The 13,103-nt window shown below is 38.0% G+C and overlaps 1 protein-coding gene across 4 annotated transcripts in view; it reads right to left on the bottom strand.

Moving 5' to 3' along the window:
* Window positions 1-13,103, bottom strand: part of CASK (calcium/calmodulin dependent serine protein kinase) — a 408,963-nt gene extending 395,860 nt beyond the window's left edge. For all 4 annotated transcript variants that reach the window (XM_023202786.2, XM_023202787.2, XM_023202789.2 and 1 more), the window contains exon 1: window positions 12,961-13,103. In XM_023202786.2, the coding sequence (XP_023058554.1) occupies window positions 12,961-13,019 (59 nt within the window). In that variant the 5' untranslated portion in view covers window positions 13,020-13,103. The remainder of the gene's footprint in view (window positions 1-12,960) is intronic.

The following is a 13,103-nucleotide window of genomic DNA, read 5'->3' as shown; positions in this document are numbered from 1 at the left end:
ATTACAGGTGTGAGCCACCGCGCCCGGCCAAAGTACAAGTCCATTAGGAGTGTTTTAGTTTGGGCCAGGCACGGTGGTTCATGCCTGTAATCCCAGCAGTTTGGGAGGCCGAGGAAGGCAGATCACCTGAGGTTAGAAGTTTGAGATCAGCCTGGCCAACATGGCAAAACCCCGTCAGTAATAAAAATACAAGAATAAGCCGGATGCGGTGGTGCGTGTGTGTAGTCCCAGCTACTCGAGAGGCTGAGGCAGGAGAATCGCTTGAACCCAGGAGGCAGAGATTGCAGTGAGCAGAGATCGCACCATTGCACTCCAGCCTGGGCGACAGAGTGAGACTCCGTCTCAAAAAAAAAAAAAAAAAAAGTGTTTTATTTCAATAAAATTGAAATAATAATATATGTAAGGTAGTTTAAGACTTAAGAATTATGTAATTTTCTGTGCATGAGAATCTCATGAGGTAGATAATATAGCCATTTACTATCCTTCTTTTACAAGATGAAGAAACTGAAGAAAAATCAACTGGTGATATCACGCAAATTATTTAAAAATTTTCCTTAAAATCCCTTTTTTCCTAGTAACTCTTAAATTGCATTTTTCAAATCCAACTTACACATATCTTTTTAGGACCATGTTTATGAATGTGTCTTCATCGGGGAAAATATTGTTCTAGTAAGATCTTCAAGTCCATATTCATATTTGTGGGCCTAATTCTGAAGCCACCCAGGCAAGTCTAACTAAGAAGCCTGAGCTTTAATCAGATGCCAATTTAAAGCCCATTCTACCATTAGAGCAAGTGGGTCATAGATTATGGAAGTGTGATGATCCAGCAGTATAACAGAAATACTCAGTAATGGGAGAAATATTAATGTAGATAATCCAAAAAGTAGAGCAGCAAGCTTAGAATGCTCCCTCTCCAGATACCCACACTCCTTCTGCAATGATAACGAGTATTTTCATTTGAATACATACTTACACAGATTCACTTTCACATCCATAAGAGCAAAATGTTTTCTTTTTTTTTTTTTTTTAAAGCATTGCCTATAATGTATGGTTGGTAAAGGTTTTTTCCGTCTTTAGCATGCTTTTAAAAATGTTATGTATGTTATGTGAAATACATTCTCACTTTAACCTGTGATTTTAATATTCTAGTAACGGTTCTCTTAAATTTATATGAAATGTAATTAAAGAAAGTCCTCAGTGAAAACAGCTTCTTGTTTTACAAGTATCTAATTATTCTACAACTGACAAAATTTTTAAAAATTTATTAAGAAGATAGTCTCGAATTTAATGCCACACTATACTGCTAACAAAAACCCAGTTAAGAAGATATTAAGCCTACGATGAGGACCAGTGGAGATTCTATATAAGTAAAGACTGATGATTCTGCTTTTGAACTAATAACTCAGATGGAAGTCAGCAAAAATTTCTAACCTAAATAATACAATATAAATAATACTGTCCAAGGATTTCTGAAATCAACCTAAGCAGTATTTCCATAGAAGTGATCTAAACAGACCAACCACTCAATTTCAACATGATCATTCTTATACCTGACAATGTAATAAGAATTAGTAGATGAAATGCTGTTCTGTGGATTTAGGTTATTTAGATTCAGTGCCCAATCATGTCAGAGACTACAACTTCGGAATCTTTCCACCTCATTTTGCTCACTGTTAAGATGTAGAAATTGCTGTTGTAATAAAATTTGGGGAAGTTACATAAAGGAACACTATAATATTCATAAATCCTATATATGGGTGTTTCTGAAATATATATTCTGGGATTTTCCTTTTTTCAGTCTTGAAATTTCACACTATGAACAATTAATTAATCTGTCAATTGTCTAAATGCAAACATAAGAAGTGTGATAAAAAATTCCTTCTTTTAACATAATCTTGGGAGTTTTTCACAACACTACAGAATTATAAACTAGAACAGACTTGGAAACAAATTATGAAAATCTATAACTCAATACTATCTTTTCTATGTACATAAGAGGCAATGACAGTTTTGTTGGCTTTTTTGTTTTTGTTTTTACTTTTTAAAATTATACTTTAAGTTCTGGGATACATGTGCAGAACAGACAGGTTTGTTACATAGGTATACATGTGCCATGGTGGTTTGCTGCACCCATCAACCCGTCATCTACATTAGGTATTTCTCCTAATGCTGTCCCTCCCCTTGCCCCCCACCCCCCGACAGGCCCCAGTGTGTGACATTCCCTTCCCTGTGCCCATATGTTCTCATGGATGAAGCTGGAAACCATCATTCTCAGCAAATGAACACAGGAACAGAAAACTGAACACTGCATGTTCTCACTCATAAGTGGGAGTTGAACAATGAGAATAATGACAGTTTTAAAAGAATTTTTTTAAGACAGCGTCTTGCTCTGTTGCCTCGGTTTGAGTGCAGTGAAGTGATTACAGCTCACTGGACAGTTTTTTTGTTTGTTTGTTTTCTGTTTTTGTTTTTATTTTTTGAGACAGAGTTTTGCTCTTGTTGCCCCAGCTGGAGTGCAGTGGCGCAATCTTGGCTCACTGCAACCTCCACCTCCCGGGTTCAAGCAATTCTCCTGCCTCAGCCTCCCAAGTAGCTGGGATTACAGGCATGCACCACCACGCCCAGCTAATATTTGTATTTTTAGTAGAGTCAGGGTTTCACCATGTTAGTCAGGCTGATCTCAAACTCCTGGCCTCAAGAGATCTACCCGCCTCAGCCTTCCAAAGTGCTGGGATTACAGGCATGAGCCACTGCACTGGGCCTGGATGGTTTTCAAAAAGACACAAAGCACTCTTCAACATATTTCTTAGGCTGGGTGCAGTGGTTCACATCTGTAATCGCAGCACTTTGGGAGGTTAGGGCGGGAGGACTGCCTGAGGCCAGGAGTTTGAGACCAGCTTGGGCAACATAGTGAGACCCTCTCTCCCTCCCTCTCTCTCGCAAGTAATTTATATATATATATATATAAAATATATATAATTTATGAAAGTCATACTTTTTAAAAGTTATATATATAACTTTATTAAAATTTCTTTAATTTTCCCTACTTGTATTCCTCTACTCCTTTTTATAAATGAAGAAACAGGCCTATAAAGATAACATGAGTTACCCAAGGACAAGACTGGCAAATCATTCAAGCCTCACCTCCTCTGTAAAGATTTCCCCAACTTCCTTCTCCTACTAGGTGGTCACACAGTCTCTGGATTTCTCTGTTAATGTACTCACTCATTCAACAACTGCTGACCAAATATTTTACTATGTGTCTGTCAGTTACCAAGTTATGCAGAAGATATGTGCATGAGTGTGTGAGTAAGTCATTTGAGCTCCTTGAGGCCAGAGAACTCAAGTGTTTGGTGAATAATAATGACAATGGCAATTAAAATAATAACAACCTTTAGACATTTCACATAGATCATGCTATTCAATCCTCACAACAACCTTACAAGGCATATACCATTAACCACATTTTACAGCTAAAGAAACTGAGGGTCAGAGAGGCTAACTAACTTGCCCCAGGGCCTCATAGCTATAAATGAATGCAAAAATGAACCATGAATAAAAGTTAGCACCACTAACAATTTTACACACATGGTAGAAAAGAATGTTCATTTCACCATATTATTTATGTAATAGAGCCTGTGTTTAGCACTGAGAATGTGCACATTTGGAAATTGTTGAAACTTACGTATATAACTGCCGAAAGTAATTTGAGTATCTGAGACATTCTAGAAACAAAAAATACTTATGCTGCACTTTAGAATCCACTAATCCATGCAAATGGTTTGTGAAGCAGCTATCATTCCTTTTATAAATAAGAAGAAAAGAGCCACACTGTGCCCAAAGGTTACCAGATCAGAAGAGGGCTGCCTAACAAGCCACGGAGCAACGGCAATCCATATGTTTAGGGGAAATCACATACCAAGGGTAAGAAAAAAGGCCGAGAATCAATGATGTTTTCTAAAAACACAAATTAGAGTCTATGAAATAGCAGTAGTATAATGGTAATCTGCACACCATGGAAGGACTATAGAGAGACCTCTGTAACTGAATGAATATTATCATCCTTTAATTTAAGAAAACATTAAAATCTGCATGTAGGTGAATGGTAATACAGTGTACTTCTATCCTAGATTTAAATATACCAAAACACTCTAACTTCAGAGTTAAAAGCCTGAAATACAGACCGCACATAGTATATTTTGGATATTATTAAACTGCATGAGAGACAGAACAATCCTCATTCTTACCTGCAAATAATTCAAATACTCAAAACAATGATTACAAAGCAAAAAGGGAAAAAAAGTATATTAAAAGAAATCACAAAGATTGGGGGGAAAAACAATGTACAACAGCCCAGTAATAAATAGAATATAAGAAGCTGAAGTGAAATAACATGCACTTAGATACCAAAAAACTGGCTTACGTACAATGAAGCAATCATTTCTTATTGTGAATGGATGTGGGCAACCAAAAATAGCCAATAAACAAATTTAGTTAGGAAGTGACGGGAGGAGGAATGTGAAAGAGGACAGTACTACACTCATCCAGCGTGGACAAAAACTCTTGAGGCTAGAAATAATTCAGTTTCCTATCGTAGAAAGATACAAGACAATAACAGTGGTTTGACACATACCAAGAACTTAGAGTGAATGTAAAGTATCTAAAATTTACTTTGTCACTTCATGAAAGGCTTCCATTTAATTGACAGTCACGCACAAGCTCAGGAATGAAAAGGACATAATCTTAGGAAAACCAAATGATTTTATCTAAAAGCCAGCCATCAGAAATCTGCAAAACACAGTTACAGTGAAAAAGAAATCTTTGTTTTTATCCTAAATATGTTGGTTCTGAGATAGATTTACAGAGAGATAGGATAAAATTACTAGTATCCACAGAAAAGAAGCCAGACCTAGCTTTTTAGACACATCATGAATCGAATATTAAACATAATATTCATTTTGATAAGTGCTTTAAATTATCTCTCCGTTATAGCCACGCGTGTTCTTAGTCCTCAGAGAATATTGGCATTTTACATTATTGATCCTCCCCTCACTTTTAAACTTCTGTGCGGTCCATTATCCCGATTCTTCTAACTCTATGAGCTATACTCCAAACCACAAGCCCTAGAGCAGTCAACCCCCAAGAATTTGTTCACTCAGTTTTACTTCCACACAGATGACTTCCAAATCTTCACTGCCATTCCATACCTCTAACCCAAATTCCAGTTCAGCATTTCCAGCAATGTACAATTACAAATGGCTTGCACTCAATCCAAAGCCAAAGTAACAATCCATATAACAGAATACTGGGCAGCAGTTAAAGAGGAGATAGAGACAGACAGATACATTAACTGATATGACAAGATCATCAAGTATATACTATTATTAATGAAAAATCAATATTTCAGCATACTATACAAATATGATCTCACTTTTAAACAAAAAGCTTCCAGAAAGATGTAGAAGAAACTGAACAACGGTTACCTCTAGAGAATGGGGATATGGATGATAGGAGAATTGAGACAGACTCACTGGTTATCTTTGTATCACCTATATTTTAAATTTTACGGCCAGGCACAGTGGCTCACGTCTGTAATCCCAGCACTTTGGGAGACCAAGGCGGGTGGATCACCTGACGTCAGGGGTTAAGAGGCCAGTTTAGTGAAACCCCGTCTCTACTAAAAATACAAATATTAGGCCGGGCACGGTGGCTCACGCCTGTAATCCCAGCACTTTGGGAGGCCGAGGCGGGTGGATCACGAGGTCAGGAGATCGAGACCATCCTGGCTTACATGGTAAAACCCCGTCTCTACTAAAAATACAAAAACAAACAAACAAACAAAAAAACATTAGCTGGGCGTCGTGGCGGGCACCTGTGGTGCCAACTATTCAGGAGGCTGAGGCAGGAGAATGGCGTGAACCCTGGAGGGGGAGCTTGCAGTGAGCCAAGATTGCGCCACTGCACTCCAGCCTGGGCAACAGAGCGAGATTCCATCAAAAAATAAAAATAAAAAAATTAGCTGGGCACAGTGGTGCACACTTGTAGTCCCAGCTTGTTGGGAGGCTGAGGCAAGAGAATCACTTGAACCCGGGAGGCAGAGGTTGTAGTGAGCTGAGATCGTGCCACTGCACTCCAGCCTGGAAGACAGAGCGAGACTCCATCTCAAAAAAATATAAAATAAAATAAAATAAAATTTACTATGTGCATCATTACTTTTATAATTTACTGTATAAAAACTAATTAATAAAGAAAAGTAACACAAAATTGTTAAATCTAAATGTTGGAAATACATATTAACTTCAAAACAAACTAGCTTCGGAAATGAAATTTTCCCAGGGTAGAAGTCAGAGACTCTATACTGACTTGGGCTCTACAACCAATACCATAGTGGCTCCAGGACAGAAAGAAAGGAGAGCAAGTTCTGTAGCATCTTAAATCCTATAGCATAAATCCAGAGCCATATTGGTGGTTCTAGAATCTTCACTGTCATTTGCAACTAAAAAATAAAACCAAAAAATGTGAGAACAGCACACCCCATCAGCTTGTTGGCTGGGGTCAGGTACCTGCTCTGCAATAGTTAACTCAGTCTCTTGATTATTGAAGGTGTACAGTGCTGGCAAACAGCTAGAAGCTCACAGACTCAGCAGCTGCAGCTCACTACATGGTTTTCAGAATTAGAGAGAACAATTTCCATATTTTTATCACAGGATACAGGAATAACTATCCTTTGGAAACCACTCCACCCCACTCCCAACAAACATCTGCCTCTGAAACCTTATTACTTCTGGTCTGGCAAGTTAGGAGTAATTAATCAACTATCCTGTCTGCTGGGGCAGGGGAAATGAAAGAAAAAATCTGGAGAGTAAAAGGAGTAGAGAAAGTTCCAAAACAAATTATATTTTGGACAGATGGCCAAGAGTCTATATTTTCATTGCTAAACAATACATAGATTTACCAGTTAGTTTGGTAACAAATGCTGATGTTTTATTAAAGAGAAAGACAAAAATAAAAAAGAAACAGATGAAAGAATGAATAGTATATGGAACCTCTACTGAAGAGGTAAGAAATTTAACCAGAAAGTCAAACAACTAAAATTTGCAGTATAGAAACTCTGAAAATGAAGACATGTGTCTTTAAGAAAATCCAACGCAGTATTTTCACAACTTGAATTAGCAGCAGAATGCAGCACGAAATGAATAGACTTTAAAACCATGGAACCGTGTTGGAATCCATGTGATCTTGGGTGAATTACTGATCACCCCCTCTGAATCTCAGTGTTCTTTGTAAAATGGGTTCGATTAAATGAAATAATACATCCAAAATGCCTAACATTAGAGGGATAAATGTCAATTCCCTTTACAAAGTAAGCTTTAAGTTATAAAAGCTTTTTAAACAACCTTATGTCAAAGTTCCTTTAAATGCAGTCAGTACTCCTACCACATTTAAAATGTGAAAATGTCAAGAAGCAAGGTATACCTGCTTCTTTAATGTATTGAGTAGAACTACAGCTGGAGACAGAATTTTCAGCTTAAAGGAAATATCCAGGAACACAATTTAGGGACATTTGAGACGTAGTTCATCAGGTGAAACTGTTGCAGATACAAGGAAACAATGGAGGGAGCTGAACTGCTTATGTCAAGTACATAGAAGCGTGTTACGGTCATAAAAATTAAGGGAGTCCACAGGAAGTATTTATGAAGACAACTTCAAACAACATGCCCAAAAGCAATCTGTAAAAAGCAGACACGAAGAGACTCCAGAAGGTTGTATACATGCAGAAAAGCAAGGGCGTAGCTCTGTTCTCCCTCCAAATGGTCCTAGGATCAAACTCCGTCATCAGGAATCAATATTGCTTCCCTACTCCCATTGAGGTCTGCTCTCTGTAGGATCCACATCCTGAGTTCAAAAGGTTTTTCCTCTGTAGAGGTACAGCTTGGTAACAAATGGTTAACTCCCATGGCTTGCATTCTTTCTGGGCTACCAACAATTTAGCTGCTGATTACTTCTTTTACCTTGTTACTTGGCTGTCACTGTGATCATGCACTTCTTTCACGATCACTGGTATTTTTGGAATATCTACTCATTTCTGGAAAATTCTTGGTTCCTTCAGGCAAACACTTGATCTTTTCCTAACATTAAAAACTAGTTTACCTACAAAGTCTAGTTAAAATTTCCAGGAAACATTTTTTCAACACAATGCGGCATTCTCCCTATGGTACTAGAAACCCAAATCTCTGCGTGAATCAATACATGTGAAAGTCATAGTAATTAGTACAAATTAGTAAAGCTGAATTTTTCCGTATGCTGAATTATATACTTTACATATTATTAATCCAGTATTTACATAAAGACTGCATTAACTCAATTCTCCAGCTAACAGCATCACTGGAACCACAAGTATGTAATTTAAAGCATACAAGCAACTTAACCATACTCTTTTAATAGAGTGTATGTACAAACACAATCCATACTAAACTGATAAATTTCTTAATATTAAATCAAGTCATTATAGTGGAAAACCATCATCAACTGTTATTGAAGCAATCCTTGTTCTGTGTTGTTCCAAACATCAGACAATCGTCATGTTAGCATTAGATGAGTGTCATAAATCAATGTGGATCTTAAAAGGCTAAAGAAATCAAAGCCAAACACAAGCTATAACTAAATTCTTACACAATAAGGCTGAGAAACACAAGTGCATAGAAGATAAAATCCATGTTTTAGCCATTTAGCTTCATTCGATACCTTCCAAAAAGAGTTTATTCCACTTTGTAAGAATTGCAAGCCTCTGAAAAGCCAGTCCCAAAATATTACATACATAAGCTAAGTTTTAAGCCAATGACTCCCCATCATAGCTGCACATTAGAATCACACAGAGAGCTTTAAAAAATATCAGTGACCAGGACCCACTCCCAGAAACTCGGATTTCACTGCTTTGACACAGGCCTCTGGCATTGATCTTTCTTAAAAGCTCCCCTGATGATTCTAATATGCAGCCAGTGGAGAACCACTACTTTAATGCAGGTTCTTGGGACAATAATTGCTCTGAGGTTGATAAACATGCTTTTTTGCCTTTTAATGAGATTTTATTAAAACTACTCAATTCACTCCACAGCTAATGAAAGGCTGTTACATTGCAAGCACTGTGTTAATGGAGAAAGATGTGTAAGAAACATTTCCTGCCCTCAAGAAGCTCCTTATTAGTGAACTAGAGAGATCCATAAATAAGTAACTGTAATTAAATATAAGTGCTCTCGAGGTGTAAGCAAATACAGCATGCCTGACAAAGTTGCATGTCATCCTTAAGCAAGGGTCATGCTGCATCATTCCAATTTTAGTGTACGTCCTATCAGAGCAGGAAAGTCAGAAGCTACAGGTTACTAAATAATAAGGCAAAGGTACCAACACAAGGTAAAAATGGTGTGTATTTTGTTATTCTCTTTCACAGACACTGCTGTACCAAGAAAGTAGGCATTTTTCTATGTTTTAATTTGGATGAATTGTCTTAAATTTCCTTCATGTAGTATTACCGGTTGTACACTTACTTATACTTGTAAAAGATACAGTAAATGATCATGACATAAAAATTAGTCATTAACCTTATTTGCATAACGCCTTTCCTTTCCAGTAATTGCTACATTTGCTAAGACAAGAAGTTTTGGGACTACGATAAGGTCGTATTATTGGAGATTTGTTTCAGTCATTTGAAAGATAGTTACATAGAAAATGTTATAGAACCAACAAGCATTCAAAGGAGTTTCTGCAAGATTTTCAAAAATGAGAAACACAGGAAAAAGAGTTTTAATTTTTAAAAAGGGAAACGACATCCTTCCAATATTTGTAACAAACTGGGCACACGTTCCCTCAAAGACAGCTTTAACAAGGGTAAAGGCTGCAGCCACTGGAAAGAAAACATATTCCAAATAATGATCTTATATTTCAAAACCTCATTAACTCTAGAAGTTGTCTTTCTCAACCCATGAGGGGAGAAAAAACACACTGAAGGGTCTAAATTAGACGAGAACTTTCATTTATGCCATCAATTAAGGCCAAGTACACAGAGGGTAAGTGAGTAGGTGGTTGCGTAGGTAGAGGAGTGAGTGGGAGGTCAATTAGTCTTGAAAAGTGAAATCTATTTTAAAGTACCTTAGTAAAAATTTAAACCTATTAAGATATAGTGGTAAAAAACAACTTGTGATACTAATTTGGTAAAAAAGAAAACAAAATTCCATAGAACTTGGATAGAAATCAATAAAAAGGTTTTCAGTACGTGCAAACATCTTCAAGGGCTTTCTGTTCAAATTCAGAGGTGAACAAATTCTAAGTTAAAAATGTATGCTGTCAAGGTCCCTGCAAGAAAATCTCAAGCTAATTTCAATTTCCAGATCAATATATACTAAGACAATTTACTAGAGAAACCTTCAACCTTTACTCAGGTTGACGAACACTATTATTACATTCTTTAACAATAAGGCTAGCTTGAATTCATTATTTCATGTAATGGCATTTTATAATTGGCACTGACCAAGTCAGATTTGAATTAGTTTCAAATATGAATGAGATTTCACAGTTCATAGTAGTTAAGGTAGCCATAGAGTACCTATCACCTCAAAATTAGCTTGCTGCCCCTCTTTATGCAGCTCTGAAACAGCTAGAAAAGATGAATTTTCTTCTCCCAGGGGTGTTTCCTGAAAATATTCTATCAATTACAAATCAGCGGAATACTGACTGTGTTAATGTGATTCTGACCATTTCTTTTTGATATCCAAAGAGATCACATCATCGCCCTTCCAGACCTTAAGGAATCAGAACGAGTTACCAAAACTGATTCAGTGATGGCTATTTTCCATCTTCACAATATAATTAACATTTTAATCTCACATTTTCCAATTATGACTTTGTTAGTTCGTTTACATCAGCTATAACTAAGATGCAACAAACGTAATTCACCCACACATACGGTCATTTGGAGGCTCTTGGGAAACACCTAATTTATCTTCACTGGGTGCTGCTAAGAATGAGGAAACCAAGGAGATTTTTGATACATTTTTCTCTCTAGAACTGTGCTATTCACATGTGGCTACTAGGCACCTGAAACGTGGCTGGTCCGACTGGGAAACTGAATTTTGAATTTTATTTAAGTTTAATTAATTAAAATTTAAATTTAGAAAAACGTACTTGATTCGGTTATTGGAAAACTTTTATGTATACTGGGTATGTATATTGGGTAACTTGGGTATGTGAATCTACTTTTGCAAATGCACATTTTATGAAACCTAAATACAGATTAAGTATTTCTGATTTTCATCAGAAATGTAGCTTAGTGTCAGAGTTGAGATGTGCTGTTAGTGTAAAATACACATTGGGATTTCAAAGACTTAGCATAAAAGATGTAAAATACTTCATTAATATTTTTTCATACTGATTACATGTTTAAGTGTTAAGTTTGGATCTACAGGGTTAAATAAAATATTTTAGTAAAATTAATTGCACCTATATGTTTTTATTAAATGTGGCTACTAGAAAATTTCAAATTACAAATGTGGCTCATAATATATCTTTTGGACAGTGCTGTTCTAGAACACTTCCACAACCACTTTAACAGGACACATTTGGATACTTTCCTTTTAACAGTCTGGCTGGTCATGTAACAATAGGGCAAGGAGTAACACGTCCTCATATGAATTGGGTCTGAGTAAAGTGTGCAGCAAGCTCTACCCACAATTTCACCATGTGAGGCAACACTGTAATACCTCAATATGGAAAGAAAAGGAAACAAATTAGCACTCAAATTGAAATCGTGTACTGCAGACAACGTAAAAGAGATAGGGCCAACTGCTCTAAGGTCTTGGTTTCATTTCCCAACTGTGGACCTTAAAATAGACAATAAAGCACCGCTTCCAAAAAAAAAAGAGGTAAGATATTTCAATGGTAGCTCTAGCGATCCTTATTAAGCAAACATTTGCTCTTAAATCTTATCTCCTCAACTTCTAAAGCCACAGAATACACGCTGTGTTAGGAAATCAACTTCAGATTGCCAGCATTTCCTTCACAAGCAAATTAGCAGGATTGTGCACTTGGAATACTGTTTGACAAGAATGAAAAGGAAACTATTCAAAATAGATTTAAGGAATGGACAATTAGATGAGGAACTGCAGATTTAATTCTCAATCAGCACTGTGATTAATCTGATTCCCTGCTTTTCCCCAGGGTAATTATACAACACAGATGAAAGGATGAGCATTTGGACTGTCAGTTCTATATTCTAGACCAGCCCGGTGACTCAAAGCAGACGGCTCTACCACGCTAACCACCATCCCAACAACAGTCGAGGGGAGCCTCGAGCACTGATTGAACAGTCATTGCATAACGAAGCATTAAAAATTCGAATGCCCCCAACTCTTTCCACGTTCATGTACACCAGGAGGGAATGTGCTGAAACTGAACGCACCCCGTCTTAAATGATCCCCTCCAATCCGGGCATGGGGTGTACACAAAGGCATCTGTCTAATATCCCGCACAATAGACACACACCCCACAATTAAAACCCTGGACTCACTCTCTCTCTCTCTCACCACACAAGCAAAGGAAATGCAAGCTGCTCTTTTCAAAAATGATCTATGGTACATGCAAGGTAACAAAAACCCCAACTGAAGCAAGTATAAAATCGGCTGTGCCACGTCCCTGTGCAACCGTCAGATAAAATGCAGGCAGCCGGCCCCACGCCTTACGGGGTGGCCAGCCTCGGCTCGGTGGCCTCAATGGACCGCTGAGAACCCCCAGGCCCCCGCCTGGCAGGAGCTCCAGGTACACGTCTATAAATACTCCAAGATGAGAAGGACGAGAGGGGAAGAGGGGAAGGAGGGAGGGCAGGGGGCAGGCCCGGAGCGGGTGCGGGAAGACCGGGGCATCACTGAAATGCATTTTTCCACACTCCCGCTCCCTCGCGTGGAGACTCACTTTCCGATCACCTCGCACAGCTCGTACACATCCTCGAACAGCACGTCGTCGTCGGCCATGGTCCGGAGGGGATAGCGGCCGCAGCGTGGAGGGCTTCGAAAACGGGGGTGGGGGCGCCCAAGAGCTCAGTGCCCAGCCCCGGG

Source organism: Piliocolobus tephrosceles, chromosome 12 (assembly GCF_002776525.5).
Source record: "Piliocolobus tephrosceles isolate RC106 chromosome 12, ASM277652v3, whole genome shotgun sequence".
Lineage (NCBI taxonomy): Eukaryota > Metazoa > Chordata > Mammalia > Primates > Cercopithecidae > Piliocolobus > Piliocolobus tephrosceles.
Note: the sequence above shows the minus strand (reverse complement) of the source record. Positions and strands in the feature narration are given on the sequence as shown.